General features: G+C 32.4%; 3 protein-coding genes across 3 annotated transcripts; 2 read left to right on the forward strand and 1 right to left on the reverse strand.

Moving 5' to 3' along the window:
- Window positions 1–33: 33 nt before the first annotated feature.
- On the reverse strand, window positions 34–1,038 carry LOC145743120 (uncharacterized). Its single transcript, XM_082561019.1, has one exon. The coding sequence runs from the start codon at window positions 956–958 to the stop codon at window positions 218–220; it is 741 nt and encodes a 246-aa protein (XP_082417145.1). The 5' UTR covers window positions 959–1,038; the 3' UTR covers window positions 34–217.
- A 480-nt stretch (window positions 1,039–1,518) lies between these two features.
- Window positions 1,519–4,229, forward strand: LOC145743242 (uncharacterized). Its single transcript, XM_082561161.1, has 6 exons — window positions 1,519–1,697; window positions 1,816–1,966; window positions 2,252–2,421; window positions 2,600–2,754; window positions 2,882–2,969; window positions 3,363–4,229. Exons 1-6 carry the CDS (start codon window positions 1,524–1,526, stop codon window positions 3,747–3,749), a joined length of 1,125 nt encoding a protein of 374 aa, XP_082417287.1. The 5' UTR covers window positions 1,519–1,523; the 3' UTR covers window positions 3,750–4,229.
- Window positions 4,230–13,824: 9,595 nt separating this feature from the next.
- On the forward strand, window positions 13,825–20,733 carry LOC145741358 (uncharacterized). The gene is made up of 13 exons (XM_082558938.1): window positions 13,825–14,021; window positions 14,533–14,616; window positions 14,699–14,803; window positions 15,363–15,529; window positions 15,932–16,401; window positions 16,863–17,062; window positions 17,156–17,321; window positions 17,685–17,884; window positions 18,250–18,351; window positions 18,655–18,784; window positions 19,037–19,226; window positions 19,873–20,026; window positions 20,239–20,733. Exons 1-13 carry the CDS (start codon window positions 13,902–13,904, stop codon window positions 20,431–20,433), a joined length of 2,283 nt encoding a protein of 760 aa, XP_082415064.1. The 5' UTR covers window positions 13,825–13,901; the 3' UTR covers window positions 20,434–20,733.
- Window position 20,734: the final 1 nt, after the last annotated feature.

A 20,734-nucleotide genomic window follows, 5' to 3' on the forward strand; every position in this document is an offset into this window, starting at 1 on the left:
TTGTAAACTCTTAATATTTAAACAATTGCTGGAACAATATCCCAAGAAAATAAATATATATACATACACAATTTTTAATGTTGATACTTTACCTTAACTTGAATAAACGAAACTTAAAAATAAATAAAAAGTGTCAAAAAGTAGGCTAAACATCCTACATAAAAGAATTATTAAGAGATACAAAAATATTAAAAATTTATTTTAATTTTTTGGTATTCTAAGTCTGCTGTGAACAATATGATTGGATAATTTTTAAAATGTCCATTTTTGCATTATATTTTTTGTCGAGCGGGACAATTTTTAAATTATCGACGAGACTTGAACAAAACAGTTCGTCGTCATTCCACTCTAACCTAGTTAAATCTAAATCATTCGAGAATTCTTTGTTTAGATTTTGATTTTTAAAAAACGAGTCTTGTGGAAGTGAAATGTGATTCAATGAAGTCGATTCAAGTTCTAGAATGTTATCAGTATCAATATCATCTTGTTCCAACTCAACAGTAACCAAAGGAACTGAAACGCTTTTAATAACTGTGTTTGTTTTATTTTTCTTTGATTGTGAGTACATTTGAAATATATGTGATGAAATTGGGTGGTTATGTTGTGTACTACATGATGTTATTAGCAGCTTTTGCGTCTGACGATCTGATTTCAGAAGTAAAAAACACGGGCAACCGATTCGATAGGTTCTCGTGTTGGGACGTTTACCGCTTGACCTTGACCTGTGCGTTCCCCCATGTTTACATTTGTATCTTATGTAGGCGTATTTATGTTTTTTGGGGTACAGAGGGTGGTTGGACGAAACGACAGCTTTGTTTGCTCGCTCGATCGTCCTCGAGTCGGCTTTGTAAAACTTGCACATGCTTACTTTCTCGTAGATTTCCAAATACCGCTCGAAATGATCGAAATCCAAAAACTCGGTCCCGAGTATGTTTTCTTCGGAATAAACAGATTCCATGAGGGACTTATTTAAATTTATAAACTTTTAGCTTTAAAACAAGACATTTAAAAGACGTTTTAATACTTCACTCAACTGAAAATTTAACTTGACTCACAAAACCAAAAATGCGGATAAAGAAAAAGGCGAAATAATGCGGAATAACTCGTGAGGAAAACACGGAATATTTTTTTAAAAAATTATAATAACAAAATTTAGAAGTGAAATTTTGATAAATATCCCAATTTATTTTGTACACCAAATAAAATCCTAAAAAATATCAGTATTGTTAAAAAAATGTATAAATCAGCAAGTGTGGCGCGCAATATCGTTAGTGTTGCAACCATGTTTCGACATTCAACAGTTTAGTGATAAATTCCCTGCTAAATAAGTTAAAATTGCAACTAAAATACCTAATACATATTTATAAATGCACTTTAACGTAATTTGGCTAAAATGTAATTATCAAAACGACGTGAAAATATTGTCAAAAAAGAACTTAGATGACTGTAAAGACCACGTATCATATTGCAGCACAGACACAAGCAACAAAGCTTCAGCGTCTTTTTGATATCATTTTTGTAAAATGGTAGTTAAAAACACGGACCAAGAGGTTTCTGTGCACAAAAGGGCTGAATTAAAGTACAGAAATGTGAATCCTTCTTTAAAGTATTGCTTAGGCTGCAAGAAACCAGAATTATCAAGCAATGGGAAATGCAAACGTAGAAATTTAAGAGAAATTTTGGACGAAAAATATGATGTAAAAAGCAGGCTTATTGCATGTTCAATTTAATTGGTGTGAAAATGATAAGTTAAAGTTAAATTTAGAATATAGGTATGAGCTGCACTGGCATAGGAATAATAATATTATTTTTTAGGGATTTGCGCTTCGTACCATTCCAGATCTAACTTACCTGCCCCAATCTAACTTTCTAGTTACTTCAGAGGTTGGAACTGTTGATTTTCCGTATGGACGAATTACAGTTTTTGACGAAAAAGGAATTGTTAAAACTTCATTTCCTTCTCAAGGTAGACAAATAAATATTGTTATAATTTTTTTGTAAATATTAATTTGTTCCAAAAAAAAAAAATATTTCGAGTATTGATCGACTGGTTACTTCTTTCTTTATCCTGGTTTTGTCTCAATTGTTTTTTTTATACTAGTTACCTTGTGAAATATTATTATCGTCAACAAATCAATTATTTTTGCAAGACTTAATGAGAGTAAGTAACTAAATTTGGAAGAAGGGACCTTAAATTTTTCAACGTTTATCGTAGCACTATAATAAAATAATAATTCCCATTTTATTTTAGATGTTGGTAAGTCAATATTTTTGTATGGAATAACATCGATTGAAAATACTGATGACAGTGTGGCTATTTGTACTGGGGACGGGGTGTCGTTGTGGACGATTGATGGCCGCATGGTTTCGCACTTCAGTCACTCCAACGTCAAATATTGCAGTCACGTGACTTCTTTAAAAGTATTCAAATTTAAAATGTTATCAAAAAATGCGAATATTACTTAAAATTAGATTTTCATTGTTATTGGACTCTAAGTTGACCGTTTTACATTGTTGGCAATTAGAAAAAGGGTTATTTTTTTATACATAAATGTAATTAGTTTTAATCCTACTGAATGAATTTTAAATAAAAATTTAGAATGGTCTTTTAGCAACCACGTGTATGACTGGGGTTAGTGGGAGATGTGTTACTTTATGGGACCCCAAAAGTGGAAAAATGACGTCACAATTTGGAACAAAACCTGAGATTCTAGAAGTCAATCCTTTAAAGCAAAGTCAACGAATACTAGTCAGGTAAACAATTATTTTATCTCTTATAATTAAAAAAACTGTTTTTACAAAATATTTCAAGTAATTAGAAGGGTCAATTTTCAAGGTATTTATTTTGTTAATTTTTTTTAAAGTTTTTTGCTTTTTTTAGAAATCATGATTTAAGAGTGCCCTGGTTTATAACTTCGGATTCAAAATCAAATGTTTTCATCGCTGATCGAAAGTCGCAATGCATTAAGGTTATAATTTTTTGTTGTTGTGGTAGCCACTCAGGGCTTATAGTTTATATTGGTATGTTTAAAACAAAGTAAATGAATCTTTTATCAAAAATGTCAACTAATATTTTATCAAAAATAACAACATACTTTACTTTTATTGAAACATAAATTTTTTATATTTAACAAAATATCTTTTAAATTTTGTTCAAAAAATGTAACTAGTTTTTTGGTTATTTAAAAAATGAGAGTAAATGAGTTAATTTTTGAGGGATATTACTTATAACAGGTGGTGAGGCTAAATTCATAAATCTTAATGATGATATGGGGCCATATTGTGTTTTAAATCAAACTTTTTTGTACTAAAACCAAATAACCATAACTTTACCTAAAAAAGCAACTTTGTCTTGTTTGTAGGTTTACGAACCAACTACCGGTCGGTTTATCTCCAAATTTGACACAACCGGTATCGACACTAGGAGCGGTAAAGGGTCGATGATGCCGCAAGGTTTGTGCTGCGACGAATCCGACAACATTTTGGTTGTCGATGACGTCACAAACAGTGTATTGTTGTTCGACAATAACGGAAGCTACGTTCGAAAATTTCCACTAAAGGTCGAGAAAAGTACTAACCTATGGGCGATTGCAACTAGCAAAATAGACAAGCATGTACCTTTAACAAAAGGGCAACGTAACACTACAATATCTCCAAGTCGTAAAATGGCAGTTTCAATGTCCAACAGAAAGCCGTGTGCTCATGTTTATAGCCTAAGTTTTTGCGGCCATTATTCGGTAGCATTTTAAAATCAACTTTTTTTATATATCTGCACTTTCGATGTGGGAAGGTCGAATGCGCGACTTCAAAAATAGAGTAACATCAGTTACTCTGACCCAGTCTCGAGTTGCCTTTGGCAGTTTGGAATATTATAGAATAAAATTGTCCGATAATTACGCTGCTGATTAAGTGCTGGCTCATCAGAAGTTCATACTGTTTAAAGCGCCTTACTCCAGGGCGCTACAGCATGAAAGCAGTGGGAATCGAATTTACGGCCTCATGTAGTAATGCAAGTTTTCTGACTACCACAAATAAAATTGTTAATCGCTTAAAAAAACTTATTTTGCAGATTTAATTACCTATTATGGTGACCATGCCATAAAAAAATCTAAATTCAAATGCATGTATATTATATCCTATATATTTAAAAAATTTTTATTTGGAAAATTAATTAAATTTATTTTTGTCACCAAATATTTCCAACTCTAATTAAACAGATTTCTTTTTTGACATCAGTATCAGCATTGGTTATTTTAATAAATGATAACAAAAAAATTAAAAAAATAACGAAAAAATGTCACTTTAAAATTAATACAACAAGTATTTACTAATTGTTGTTAAGAAAATTAAATCAATTTTAAACAAAGGGTTTTTGCGCGTTGAGAAAGGGAATTAAATTCTTGTTGTATATTGTTTTTTAATTGTTCTTACTGATTATTTTCTCACTTTACTAGAAGTGCCATTTGTTTAATCTCAAAAGAAAGATTTAAAAATCAAAAAATATACAAAAATAATGGTATTACCTAAAAATACAATAATTTTGTTTAATTAAAATTTAAAATAAAAACAATTTTAAACTATTTATATTAAAACCACATTTTTTATTACATAATGCCTTAATTATTTATTTCATAGTATATTATTACGTTTAATAATTAAAACCTTTTTCTTACCTTTAGCATAATATAATAACAGCAATTAAGGCTTTATGCAAGGGCTTTCTTTTTTCTTTTGTTCATTTTTTTAAACATAGATTTTCTTTCCAATTGTTAGAATTAAATTCAACCATACAATAACTTTTTACGGCGACCTAATCGACATTTAATCTATGTATAACATTTAAAAAAGCTTTTAACGGTGGTATATAGCGCAGCGGAGCAGAAAATTGACATATGCTTAATCCATAAACTTTTGCCAGGTTAGGATTGTCGCGTCAGCCTACAGTTTTAAGCCTATACCTAATAGGCGAGTTACTTAAAAATTAACAAACACGGCATCTGCGAGCACTGCCTTACATTAATTGATTCGATTTTTGGAGTTCTGCTGTATTTTATTTTGGTTTAGTTAAAAAGCTTAGCCAACCAAGTTAAGTCTGTTAGTCAAAGTTTTAATAGTTGAGAAGCACTTGTTTTTTTATTTGAAAATATGCAGTTTATTTTTAACTAAATTCAAATAGCAAACAATTAAACAAGAAGGTAATAGTAGTTTTAGCATTGGTGATGTAGTTATAGCCTTGTAAAGTTTTATACGATAGCGATTAGTATAGATTTATATAAAACATATATAAATTTTAAGTATGTTTTAGACTAATTTATAACAACTTTAGACTAATTTATAACAAGTAATTTTAAACGTAAGCATAATGGCATGTAGCCAAGATACCGATAGATTTTGGGCATAGAAGTTTAAAATTTTATAATAAATTTAAAGATCTTGTCACTTATTGATCTTGGCATGTTAAATTGCAATTATAAGCAGAAAGTGCACTGTAGTTGTTTTGTTTAATTTAATTACATGTGATTCATATCTAATTACAGTTTAGAATTTAGCGTTGTACACTTTGACTGCAAAATTTTTTTAATTGTTTAAAGTGGCATTCTGTTGTTTTCTCATAGATTTATTTAAAGAAATATCAATAATTTTAAAAAGTGTTGCTAGGATATATAGAATGCTGGTTGTTTAGCTATTTTAACAAAACTATGTCGTTTCAATACATCCAGCTGCCAGCGAATACTTTAAATTATAAATCGGCAAGGCGAAAAGCAAGAAAAAATGTGGTAGCTGTTGCCATATATGCTGCTACTCTTTTTGCATTTTTATGTGTTATTTTTGTAATAATATCTTCAATTTACAATATACAATCAAATAGTAAACTTGCAAATAGCCATAAGCAAGAAAAAGACACTTACGATACTTTTAAATTGCAAACAAAAGATGTACAACTAAAATACGAACCAAAAACCGTTTCGGTTCGTACTAGAAAAGAGTCTGGCTTCTTCTACTTACATTTAAATGCTTTGGCTAGACTGAAAAGAGCCGTACATGTGCAGACAGTTAGACCTCACGGCCTAAACAACGAAATGACCAATGTCGACGATTCGTGGGCGCAGCCACTGGACAGCAAGGCGGGTTTTGATTACTTCAGCAACGAAGATTTTACCGGTAATGGTGTCGATTTAAACTTTTGGGGAAAAGACCGAAGTTTTGATGAATTTAATTCGGCCGGGTTGCTAGGCAACGGCTCGACGTACGAACGCACTAAAGCATATTGTAAGGTGCAAATAAGGTAAATATAAGTTTTGCTTTTCAAAGTAATAGTTGTTTGATGTTTTATGTAAATTGAATTGCGTGGTTAACTCTTTCGCCTTAGTGCAGGGCTACCATTACCTTTTTTTGCCTGTTTTTTTTATCCCTTTTATTGACCATAATTTATTGCTTTTTATATAAAACAAAGCCATCAATTTTAAATTATCGCGTTTTGCCAAGGCCTGATGTCCCACAAAACAAGTCACATGACAAAGAAGCAGAGCACGGGGAGTTAGCTGAAAGCGAGAGCGAACATGATGACTGTAAACGAGAGAAGGACTCGGGCTTGCCAGCAGTTTGGGCAATTCTGTACATTTTCATCGTTCTCTTTCTTTTCGTAGGTTGGTATATTATTAAAATTTTAAAAGCTAATAACTGAACATTAAACTATTGGTTTACACATTAACACCAATTATAAGGCTAGGTCATTAGTCAACAGATGCGTTCTGTCTTTTAGCAGTTATGCCATTTGTTTGGTGCGTTAATATGGCAAGACCTCCATTTTTAGAAAAAAATAAAAAATTTCAGATGTGGGCTGTAACAAACCAATTGTAAAGCCCGTTGACTTACAAAATCGTATTTTAAAACTTTCTGCCTTTTTACCATTTAAGAAACAAATCAATTTTCCAATTTTGTCATTTATTATCCCATTATTAATTGAAATAATTGCAATTCTACCATTTTCTGTTAGCTAATAGATTTTATTTTAAATGTTATTATTTTATATGCTTTTTAGCTTTGGCAATTATATGCGACGATTTCTTCGTTCCATCTCTGGAGGTGATCTCGGAAAGATTGAATCTGAGCGAAGATGTTGCAGGAGCAACTTTTATGGCTGCCGGGTCATCCGCCCCCGAACTCTTTACCTCTATCGCCGGAGTCGGAAGCGGAAGTGACGTAGGCGTGGGAACAATCGTCGGGTAAAAATTTTATATTTAAAATTATTTTTTTAATTTTTTTTAAACTCTTCTCTTTTTAGATCCGCCGTGTTCAATTTGCTGGTAATTATTGCTTTGACGTCAGCTCTGGCCGGACGCGTAAGTCACCTGATTTTTTCTCTAATTTTAAACTTTGTAAACACGAAACGGCCTTGAACAAGTTGCATGTCGTGAATTATTAAACGATTTCTTTTGGCATGCCGGCGAGATCGATTCAAAAATAAAAGTCACAATCATATTCGGGACGGTGATTTCAAAAAACGCCGGCCTTTGTATCGAATTAACTTCGATTCAATCTGCTTTTGGATTTTCTTGACTTTAGTGACGTATAACCTTGTTAAATTAACTAACTCTGCTCTATTTTTGTTCACCTAGTTTTTAATTATTTATAAACATCAGCTGAGCGTTTAAGTTTGACCATTGTTTAACTCTCTTTCGTATTCCCTAATAAGGATGTTATTTTAATTAAGGCATTGGCACGACTTAAACTCTTTTAAATATTTATTTATCCTCGATGTGGAAGGTCGACTTTACAACCTATACCTAGAGTAACATCAGTTACCCCGACCAGTCTCAAGTTACTTTTGTCAGATTGGGATATTATAGATTATAATTGCGAGACAACTAAGCTGCTGTTTAAGTGTTGACTCGGCAGGAGTTTATACCATTTATAGCGCCCCACTCAAGGGTGCTACAGGGCAAGAGCACTGGGGGTCAAACCAAGGACCTCATGTAGAGAAACCAAGTGAACCCCTTTGCACCAAAACCTGATGTTACGAAAAAAACTGCTTAAATATAATATGGTTTAATTTAATGTTTTGAAGGTTTTGACAATTGACTGGCGACCCTTGATCAGAGACTCCATTTTCTACGGATTCTCGGTTTTTGTTTTTATATTGTTTTCATGGGATGCCACATTTTATTGGTGGGAGTCGTTTCTTTTGCTTCTTTTATACGTGGCCTACATTGTTACGATGAAGTTTAACTACAAACTTATGGAGTTTATGAAGTCCTGGCCGTGCTGGTAAATTAGATTTCAGTTGTATTTATTTTGTTCCTACTAAAACATTTTCACACATTAATAAATTTTCATAAAGTTTCAAATAATAGGTAAAAATCTAGGTTTTTATTTATTTAAATGCTTAATACGTCTTTGCTTTAATTGTTAAATAAATAAAAGCTGTTGAAAAAAACATTTTTTGTTAACTTCTGTACGAAAAATTTCGCCCAAATTGTTAAATAATCTTATTATTAAATGTAATTTTAGTAATATGTTGTTGAAAATATGTTGTTGAAAACACGTAGATCCTGTTTTAAAATTGTGTTATTTTGTGTTAGTTCATGCTTAGAAATTAGCAGTGGAAGAGTGTCACCGTCATTAGAAAACGGTCCTGATGTCGATAATACAGTTAATGATACAACTCCAAAACCACAAACAGATAACACGGCCACTGCTGTTGTCGAAAACGAAAAGCCCCAAGTCACCGAGATAAAGGTAAGAAGATAAGTTTGGTAACCAAGTAACGATATCATATTAAAAAAAATATGTAAACATGTTTTAAATTGTTAAAACTGGTAATGTAATTTTTATCATTTAAAATTTCTAGTCACTGGCTTTAAAGGCTTTATAAAAGAGTCATTGTCTTTTGAAAGTATATTGTAAAATTTATGATAACATATTTTATTATGGTTTTATTAAAACTAAATGACATTTTGTTTTTAGGAAATAAGTTCACCTTCCAAAGCTCCCCTAAAGTCTACAAAAGCAAATGGGATTCTACCAAACGAAAAAGCGTAAGTGCTTATAAGCATTATATGCCAAGAATATTTAAATTTTGATTATATTATAATTGCTTGGCGTTATTTATAAATTTGCTTACTCAGACATTTATGAATTTCATTGAAGTTTGGTTAACCTTCATTTTATATCAACCAATTAACTGAATAACAACTATATATCGGTTAATTTTTGTTGTCACCACTTTAAGTGACCTTTTGTGACAAACCATAAGCAGATTAGCTTGATATTAGCAGATTAACTTTAAGATAAACAGTAGCCTTATTTATTAATGCATACATATATATACATACATACATACCGAAAAACCCAATAATTTCTTTCGTTAAGAAAAACAACCCAATTTAATTTATTAACATTTCTTTATATATATTTGACCTATATGTTTTTAGTGAAATTGTATGCGGGACTAAGTGTCGATGTTGCTGTTGTTGTTGCTGCTGCTGCAGGAACTGTAAGGCCAATCAGAATTCAAACGGGAACGTCAACCTTTCACCTAACGGAACATCTAACAAAGAACCTTCCACTTCAGGGTCTATTAAACCAGCACAAGAAGAAATATTATGCGCTGAATGCGCGCAAACGCAATCCTGTATAAACGAGTACCAGGAAATCGCAAACACAGAGAACTACTTAGAATCTGGTTTTCCTATTGCCGAGAGCAGTGAGGATTTGCCTGAAATTAAAAACGAGGACAAATGCCCGCCGTGGTCACGTGGTGGCAGTGCATCGTCGAGTATAACTCCGCCCCCGCCTTACAGCTCCGTTAAGGAAGATGCCAAGAAACGATACTCGAGATTTTGTACTTCAATGTCGTTAGATTCGTTGTAAGTAACATTTATTACGTAATTCATATAAGGTTGTAAATTGTCTAACCAATATATACACAAGCTTATCATTTCAGCACCTTGCCTACCTCGACTTAAAGTTATTATCACTATTTTCTTTAGGTGTTAATTTGAACTCTATATATTTAAATGTGACCCAATCACGCCCTCTAAAGATTGAACTTTTGTTTTATTTTTAAAATATATTTATGTTCTTTCAAGGTACGGAGGAACAGATAGGTTGACTGGGAAGCGTAAATTTTCAAAATCAAATCGAAGGACTTCGACTCGTTCGTTGGGTTTCGAAAAACAAATGAGCGTAGTCAGCCTTGTAAGTTTTACCTTAAGTTACTTGTTAAAAACAACATTAAATACTGTAACATAAAGTCTACCAACACATCTACTTCTTAACTGTATATCTAATCCACACAGAAGCTTCTTGTATAACGGCTTAGCTGTTTTTTTAAAAACATTTTATAGAGCTGACATGCTCAGTTTAAATGGGACTATGTTTAATGTAATATTAAATGCACTTTTTTCAAAAGCACATTTTATATTTGTACAAAATTCTTAACCAGCGTTGTTTATTTTAGAATGTGGGAACCTCCGTAGAAGAGATCACTAAATATACGGAATACCCGTCGGTTGAAATAGATCTCTGTGCTCCAGGAGTAAGTGATTTGATATAAACCAATGTGAATGTTAAGGTTGCAATATTCTTACTTTATTAACATTACTTGTTATTTTGTTAAGGATCCCGATGCTGGACCATCAACATCTGCAAGTCCAGAAGGTTCGGAACTACTTTAAAATTACTTTATATTAGAGCTAATGATTGATTGTAAATTCCATTGTGGTTGTAGCATTTTTTTAAGTTTATTAAACGGTAAATCAGTTGAAATGGTATTGAAGCTTAATATAAATCTATGTTATTGTTACCAGGAGGAGAGGAGAATGGAGGAAACGAAGAGGAAGAGGAAAACACTTTACTCGTTTTTCCATGCCTGCCACCTATACGACACGCTCCACCACCCAAGTATTAACTCGTTTAAAAAAATATAAATTTTAAAATCCATATTAAAAAATTGCAAATATTGGATATATTTTATAAAATAAACTTGTATCTTATTCAGAAGACTGCTTTGGTTAACTTTTAATTTGTTTTTCTAACTAACTGTTTGTTCGATTTATTTCAGGCCTGACTCGAGTCATTGTGTGCCAAGTGCAAAATACTTGGGAGCTTTGTTTGTTTATGTGATGTCCTTTCCCTGGATTTGTGCTTACACGTGGACTATACCTGACTGCTCAAAACCAGATAACAGGTAAGAGTGAAGTCAAAATACTACTTCAAAAACCAACCTTAAAATAGACTAAGCGCTCATATGCAGCATTATAAAGTGCATCAACCATTTTTTTATGATAGAGCCGTTTAAGTATTTTAAACATTATTTTTACAGTAGATTTTTGTGTTTGCTTTTCAGGAAATGGTATGTGATGTCGTTCGTTATGAGCATATTATGGATAGCGGGTATAAGTTATGTGATGGTAGAAGTCGTTGAAATAGTCGGTTGCCTCATGGGCATTGACACTTACACTATGGGCTTGGTGGTCATTGCAGTTGGAACCAGTGTGCCAGTAAGTGGCTTATACGTTGACTTGACTTGATTTTTTCTGATTTATATATTCTCGATGTGGGAAGGTCGACTTCACGGAAAACATAGAGAAACATCAGATATCTCGACCCAGTTTCAAGTTTACTTTGGCAGTTTGTGGGATATTATAGATTATAATTGCCCGATAATTAAGCTGCTGATTGTGTTGACTCAGCAGAAGTTTATTTCTTTTATAGCAACTTACTTAAGGGCACTACAGCATAAAAGCAGTAGGAATTAAACACAAAGCCTTATGTAGTGAAGCCAAGTGTTTTTACAACTACATCACGCTGCCGGTGTTTAATTGTCATACGACAAGTTGACATTCTAAAGAATGTTTTTACTTTTTCAGGATGCTCTAAGTTCAGTTTTAGTGGCAAGAGCTGGATTTGGGGACATGGCTGTTTCAAATGCAATTGGTTCTAACGTGTTTGATATAAACTTGGGTCTTGGTTTACCGTTTCTAATAAGCTCTATGATAACAGCACAGCCAGTCGAACTACTCTCGCCCATTCAAAGCGTAAGTTTTAACAAATAATCACTAGAACAACTAGCAAACTGAAACAGTTTGCTGGTAATGCAAATAACTTTAAGGAGAATGTGTATATAGTTTTAATGGGTATCTGCACTTGGTAATAATAGTTGCTATTTAAAACTTTCTGATTACTAATTAACAAGTACCATAGGAATTGGTGTAAATTTAGTTTTTAAAGATTTATTTTTGCATCTTTTATAAAAAATTCTAGTTTTTTTAAAATTGATTTTTGTTGCAGTGTTTGTTAGATAATCTCCCGCTTACAATCCGTATGGTTCCCCATGTTAAGTTTGGGCTTATCCTTCTGCTTATTCTTTTCCTTTGTTTGTTAATGTTCCTGTTTGTTCGGTTTAGGTAAGTTTAATTTCTTCTACTCTACGTTTTTTTTCTTAATTCAAAATGTTGAACTTATGCTTTAAACTTACATAGCCAAAATACATTATTTTTGACCCTACTATTACTTATTCACAGGTTAGGCCAAGTGTAGAACTTTTATTCATTTTTAGACGTTAAAATGTATTAACCAAACAATTATTAAATTTATTTTTTAATTCTAGGTTAAATAGAGCCGTTGGGGTAATCTTCGTAATAATGTATTTCGCTTTCATGATATATGCCTTTGTGCAAGAAAAGGCCTGCTATGGTGTTTATTGCTAACATTGGGAGTCCTTTTATTATTTAAATAAGACTTTTAAGTTATTAATTCACACTTTAAATTAAATATTATGTTGCCAGTTACGCCAAGCACAAATATCAAAAGATTTTTGTATTGTTAATTTGCCATACAAATATTAAATTAATATTTTAAAATCTCCTAAAGTCAAGTTAAAATTTACAGCTGCCATCTTTAAAAAAATTAAGATCTGTTTTTTTACTGTGCTTCTATTTTGTTATGAGAATAATACTAATTATATTCTATTGTTATTTTTTTTTTGTTTTGTTTGACTATCTCAATAAATATGATGCAATAAAAAATCTGCTTTTTAATGTGGTTGTGTTTCCTAATCAAAAGGGCCAATAGTACTATTCAAAGTTTTTAAGTTAGTTTACGCTAACAAATTGTGTAATTTTGTTTGATTTATAATAAAAATATCTAAAATTCAAGTAAACTTAAGTAGATTTTTATAAACTACATGCTTCTATTTTTACTGGCTTTCACATTTTGTGTAATTTAGAAAATGTTGAAAAAATACAAGTTTAAAATTTCCATTGACATCATATCGAAACCAACTATACAAAATACCACATTTCTGAAACAAAAAAATGTAAATAGAGCAACAATTTTTGATTTATTGTTTAATTTTTAATCAATTTCATTTTCGAATGACCGGTTAACCAGTTTGTCTACCACGGTTTGTGACGTCATAATAATTTTCGAAATCACCGATAACGCAAGAAGTTATGCCCGCAGGCCGATGTGTTGTCATTTCAGTAAAGTTATTTTCAGTTTTTAATTTTAATATGTTATGTGTTTATAACATAAAAACTATTACAATTAGTGTAAAAGTATGTGTGCTGTTTTGCTTTAGTAGTTTACGTTTTTTCCGTATTGGAATACAGTTTAAATTAGTTTGGATATGTATGAATCAGAACAGGATATAAAGGCATAATACTTATCCAAAAAAGTTTATAAATTATAAAACCTATTTAAATTTTCTGTAATGACTGATAGTGCATATATCAAGTAGTTAAATAGTTTAGTTTGGATTAAGTAAAATATAAATCGTCTCAAAAGCTAAGTTATAGCAATGTTATTTTTTAGGTTTTCAAACCCATTATTCATAAAATAAGAATGAACTAAGTATAAGACTATAAAAATAAGTTTTCAAAAAATAAAAAATTAAAATGTTTATCTTAAAAATCGTATTATGCTTATTATATATTTGTAATAAAGTCAATGGTCAAGAAGCGGAAGTTGAAAATTCTATTTACAGAGTTCAAAATGCATGGAATACAGCCTTCCAGGTAAAATTATTTAAAAATTAATTTAATTTTCCCAAAATTATAATACGTTCATTGGGTTTATTAGGTTGGTTATAATAGTATGGGGGTATGTATGTTAAAAATTTTTTAAGGTTTAGCAGTATAGTTGACTAGCAGCGTGGTGTAGTGATCAGAACACTTGGTTTTACTACATGAGGTCCTGGGTTCGATCACCACTCCTCTGATGTTGTAGGAAGGCGCTATAAATAGTATTAACTCCCGCTAAGCCAATATTATAATCTATAGTATCCAACACTGCCAAAGAAAACCTATGACTGGGCTGGGGTAACCGATATTAATCTATATTCAGGTCGTGAAGTCGACCTTCTCACATCAAGGAAAAGTAACAATAAAAAAACTTACAATATTACGCATTTTAAAAGGACTAAAAAAGAAAATATATCAGTACAAAGCAATGCCTTACTAGTTAAGTTGTATTTTAAACGAGTTTCTGGTTGCTGTGAATAGTTTAAATACTGAATTTTTTAAACAGGGTTCGGTACACATACCTATAACTAAAAACGAAAATGGTTGGATTGTCAAATTTACATATTATCAACCCCTTACAAGATTTGAGGTAAAATCGTTTATTTCTATATATATGACACAGCAAAATTTCAATTTTCCAAAAAAAATCTAATTTTTTGATAAATTTTCAGTGTTGGGCGGGAGATATTACAGCAGGACTCGGAAGGTTAAAGAGCGAATTCACAGTTGTTAACAAGGATCATAATAAAAGACTAAAAGTCGGTAGTACGTTAGAGGTAAGTGATAAAACTGTTTTTTATATATTTAAAAAAAATATTAGTAAGTTCAATATTGGGTATTAATAAGTTTTATGTTTATTGACTAGTGTGGTATGATTTTATAGCGAATCGAAGTTGCGACCTTTAAAATATAGCCTTTCTTAATTTTATAAATAGTATTTTGTACCGGTACAACTTTACCAACATTGCTAATTTAAAATACATAATTTGTTTATGTATATACTTTAAAAAAATATATTACCTAATCTTGCTTTCACCGTCAGCGTGATGTAGTGGTAAAAACACTTGCTACAACACCATGGGGTCGTGGGTTCGATACCCACTGCTCCTATGCTGTAACGCCCTTAAGTAAAATGCTGTAGCGCCCTTGTGATTATAATCTTTCAAACTGCCAGAGGAAACTCGAGACTGGGTTGGAGTAACTGATGTTACTCTATGTTAGGTCGCACAGAATGGTACTTTATTAAAACTCGTCAAAATTTTAACTTTACCAAAACACATACCACAAACTGTGTCACAACACACATAAAATTTTAAGCCCTTCTTTTACTTTCAGTTGGATTTTATAGGCTATTTTCCAAACGGTATAATCGACCCTCAACCACCGCCGGTGATCGTTCGCTTTCAAGGAAAAATTATTTACAGAAGTAAAGCTTTGCTTGGCTCCACCCTAGCCACACCCGCTAATTTACCAACGACCGATATTATCTACGTGCTTGACAGGTAGATATAATCATATAATAAAAAGTAAATATAAGATTGTGATATTTTTGTTCAGGAATTTTTTTAATTTTAGATCGTTAAGATATTGTTTTTCTACTTACTAACGTTAAATTTATCCCCAATATTGTTGTATAGCCTAACCTAATGTATAGGCGACTTGGTATAAAAGCAGCAAGGCAGTCTTATATTAAAGTCTATGTCGTAGCGTCCTTTGGTAAGGCAATTATAGAACCTAAAAACGAGAAGTGAAAAGCTAAAAATCAGGAATCTCCTTTCAGTAGGTTATTATACACAACTTGTAAGGGCTGCTTTTGAGATAAAAAATATTACTCTGTATTTTAGGTCTGCGTAGTTTGCCTTTTCACATCAATAATAAATATAAAACAAAAATATTTATTACAGTTTAACGGAGACTAATAGGCCCACTATTACAGTGCCTACAACGACGACAATTATCTCAACAACGTTGGATCAAAACGAAAGAAACAATCTTATAAACTTACAGAACAACCAAAACAACGATGCAAATTATATCGACCAGTCAAGCGATTCAATAAAACACATTCTAGCAGGAAACATAACGTCTACAGCAAAAAATATAACTGTTAAAACCACGGCAACTGTAATAAAAGACGTCAAGACCTCGACTAGAAATGTAACAACAAAACCGGTTAAGGTTACGCCAAAACCACCAAAAAAAATGTTGCCTGTTGAAAACGTTACAACCAAATATGATTATGAGTTGGTGCTTCACAAGTCGATTCTTTTTTACAATGCGCAGCGGTCAGGGAAATTGCCAGCTAATAACCGTATCCCGTGGAGACGAGATTCAGCGTTAAGTGACAGGGGAGACAAGGGTGAAGATTTAACAGGTAAATTATGCTTTAACTGATTTACCACACAGATAGATTTAACCCGAGACCTCATGTGTTGTTGCTCAGTTCTTATATTTATTCATCCTCGATTTGAGAAGGAGGACGACGAATTAACGGCCTAAACGTAGAATAACATCAGTTACCCCGACTTAGTCTTAAGTTGCCTTTGGCAGTTTGGAATATTATAGATTATAATTGCCTGATAATTAAGCAGGAGTCCACCATTAATAGCGCCTGACTCAAAGGCGCTACAGCATGAGAGCAGTAGGGATCAAACCAAGAACCGCATGTAATGAAGTCAAGTATTGTAACCACGCTTTAGTTCTTTAACCAATGTTAAACAACGTCGACTAACATAATGTGTTATTTGTAGAGCAAAAAAAAAACAACACTGGATTTTAAAATAATAAAAAAGGAGTACGAAATAACTCTATGCATTATTTACAAAAACTTTAAAGGGGGGTGGTACGATGCTGGCGACCACGTTAAATTCGGTTATCCAATGGCATTTAGTCTTACAATGTTGGCTTGGGGAGTAATCGAGTACTGGGAAGCCTACGAGGCTGCTGGTGAAATAGAATATGCACTGGATTCTCTACGTTGGGGTGCTGACTATATCATGAAAGCGCATGTGGAACCATTTGTATTATACGGACAGGTAAACAATAGGCTACAGAAAAGCCTACATCAAAATTGTTTTAAGTAAAAATTGTAATAATAGTTACAAAAATTATGCTTTATTTGATATTAGGTTGGAAATGGCAAACAGGACCATGAACAATGGGGCCGTGCTGAAGACATCAAACCGAATAGACCAGCTTACAAAATAACTAAACGACAACCTGGGTCAGATCTAGCAGGTGAAAGTTGTGCTGCACTGGCCGCCGTTTCACTTGCAATAAGAAGATCAGAAAACGGTAAATTCCAGTAAACCATAAGTGGAAAAAATAGCAATTTTATATTTAAATAACAGATTTACCCTTAGTAAAATAAGGCGACTTAATAGCCTTATTTATAGGATAAATTTAACACAGCCTGACATGGTTAGTGATACTACCTATTTTTAATTATTTATCCACAGACTAATTTTTGTGGATATGTTGATTTTACTGTGTTAATTTTGACATTTTATCGTATTAAAAAACTACCATTGAATGATTGTATTGGTATAATAGCATCCGTCAACTCTAAAAAAATTAGGAACAACTTTTACATTAAAAAAAAGTGAATATTTAATTTATTAACCTGAATACAAACCTCAAATTTCGTTTTAAATTTAGGCGAATTTACCCCGTACGTTGACCAACTGCTTAAACACGCCGCCAACCTTTACACTTTTGCCTCCAACTTTCGTCGTCTCTACCACCTGTCAATCAAAGACGCCGCTGTGTTTTACAAATCAACAAACGATAAGGATGAATTGACCTGGATGGCTGCATGGATGTATAGAGCAACCGGAGAAGAGAAATTTCTCAAAGACGTAAGATTTTTACAGCTTATATTTAAAGTATTTTTTGTATATCTTTTTATCCTTGATGTGGGAAGGTCGACTGCACGACTTAAACATAGAGTAACATCAGTTACCCCGACCCAGTTCTAAGTTTCCTTTGGCAGTTTAAAGTATTATAGATCATAATTGCCTGATAATTCAGCTGCTGATTAAGTATTGGCTCAGCAGGAGTTTATACCGTTTATAGCGCCTTACTTAAAGGCGCTACAGCATGAGAGCAGTGAGAATCGGACCAAGGACCTCATGTTGTGTAGAAAGTGTTTTGACCACTATAAAAATATATATTACCAATAGCTATTAAAACATTTTTTTAACAAAAATAAATTGGTGTTTAGGCACAAGGGAGATATAACAACTGGGCCATGTTTACTTTACCTCCAACTTTGAGATTTTCTTGGGACGAAAAACGGCCAGGACTTCAAATGTTGCTGGCTCAAGTAAGTAGTTTATTTGGTATTCTAAAAAATTAACAATGACTTTTACTACTTCTAAACGTCATTGAATAAGATGTTAAGAGTATTATAAACTTCCTTCTATTCTTAAAGCATTTACCAAATAATATTCTGACAGTATAAAATATTATTACTGTGAGAAACTGGCAAAGCTTACCGAGACTGTGTTAAAGAAACAAAAGTTGGCCTTCGTTTAAGTTGTATAAACTGTTGTTTCTTATTGCAATTGGTTAATGTTCGGTATTCAATTAATGCCCTTGCGTTTTAGATAATAAAATAATTTGTTAGATTACAGAAAATCCACGCCGCTATCAAAACGATATTAAAACTTACTGTGCAGCATTGAGGTCTCCCAAAACTAACTATACGAGAAAAGGTCTTCTGTATTTGCATAAGTGGAGTCCACTTCGTTATTCAGGTATGTCTAAAATAACCAAAAACAAAAATAAAAGTTGTTCAAGTTTTTAATGATAAAAATAAAAAATTGACACTCTATACAATCGCTGCAAGCATTGGTAATCGAACATGGTATCTCCATATGCTGCAGCACATCGGTAGCAAAAAAAACAAAGTTTAGCCATTTTTTTAACTGATTGAATTGATAAGCCTATTACAAATATATATGTATAGCAGACTTACCTGTTTAACTTATTAACATGCACATGTTTAGCAAACGCTGCATTTGTATGCTTGATGGCCTCTGATAGCGGCATCGACCCGGAGATCAATTACCTGTGGGCAAAAAAACAAATTCACTATATGCTAGGCGACACTGGAAGGAGCTATGTGGTTGGTTTTGGTAGAAATTATCCAAAGAAACCACATCACAGAGGGAGCTCCTGTCCACCTAGACCACAACAGTGAGTTCATTTTTGTTTGTTAAGTTATATAATTTGAATATTTTAATCGGTAATAACTTCAATTTAAGTAAATTTGACGCCATTTTACGTCTAAAGCGACAAAAACCACAAGTACTCTTGATATGGAATGGTCGACTAAATGACCTCAGCAAAGAGTAACATTAGTTACCCCGACCCAGTTTCAAGTTGCCCTTAGCAGTTTGGGATATTAAAAATTATTTTTGCTCTATAATTATAAGCTGCTGATTAAGTGTTGGCTCAGCAGGAGTTCATACCGTTTAAAGCGCCTTACTTAAGGGCGATACTTCCAATCCCACCATGGTTCTTTAAAAAAAAATGTTGACCCACCGCTGTAAAGATAGATTTTCCGGTCTGTGAAGACTGATCCAAAGTCTCTGGAAGCCGAGTGTGCTAACACTAGTAAAATAACCCTGCAATTTAGTTTCAAACTGCCAAAAATCTTATTGTTTAATAATAACTTGACAAAAAAATTGCAAACAAAAATAAACTTTCGGCGCACGTGTTTTTTCAATTTCAGTGTTGCCACTAAATGTTTTTACAAATAAATTAAATACCTATTTTTTTCGAAATACAATATAGTTCCATTTCGTTAAAAATTATATAATTTAGTTAATATTTTTTTTAGTTGTTCTTGGAATGCTGCAAACTCAAAAAAAGCGAATCCAATAATTTTGCACGGAGCCTTGGTAGGTGGTCCGGATAGATTTGATAAATACGAAGACGATCGAAGTGATTTTGAACATAGCGAAGTGGCAGTAGATCATAACGCTGGCTTTCAGGTAAAAACAAAAGTAACTGTGCTATAATTTGAACAAGATACTCTATTTTTCTTGGCTTTCTTAGTAGTGTAGACTGTAATCTCTGTGAATTACAACATCTGGGTTCAAACCCAGGGCCTTAGACTGCCTTGGTTATTGCTTTATTCACTGCCAAAAAGTTTAGGTCTACGGTTTAATGTTATGCTAAAATTTAAATACGTTTTATTTTAAAGGGGGCAGTTGCCGGTTTATTATACAACGCTCTGTTTCCTCATGTCCGCGTAGAGAGATCGTACGAGCCTTGGTACAAAGCGCCAGAAGCCACAACCTTAGCGTCACGACCGACTAACTTCGCATCGCGTGACCACCCAAGATTTTTCATCATTTTTATGTTACCTTTATTTATCGCTTATAAGTATTTAATTTGAATTTATTATAGAAGGGTTACCGCTGTATAGGTTATTTCAAGGGTAGGCCTCATATTTCATATACTCCACAGTGCAATAGAGATAAGGTTGTTGTAACTATAGGCTTCTATGTATACGACAACTTCTATTTTATTCTGTTAGTTGAATTACAACGCTTTGAAAAATTTCGACCATTTTAAACCATAATTTAAACAATTAAAAAAAACTACAAATCTTAATTTAAACACTTCTTATTATATTAGTTATTTACACTGTACATAATGCTGTTATTTTATAAATGATATCAATTCAATAAATATCA

Source organism: Corella eumyota, chromosome 2 (assembly GCF_963082875.1).
Source record: "Corella eumyota chromosome 2, kaCorEumy4.1, whole genome shotgun sequence".
NCBI classification, from domain to species: Eukaryota; Metazoa; Chordata; class Ascidiacea; order Phlebobranchia; family Corellidae; genus Corella; species Corella eumyota.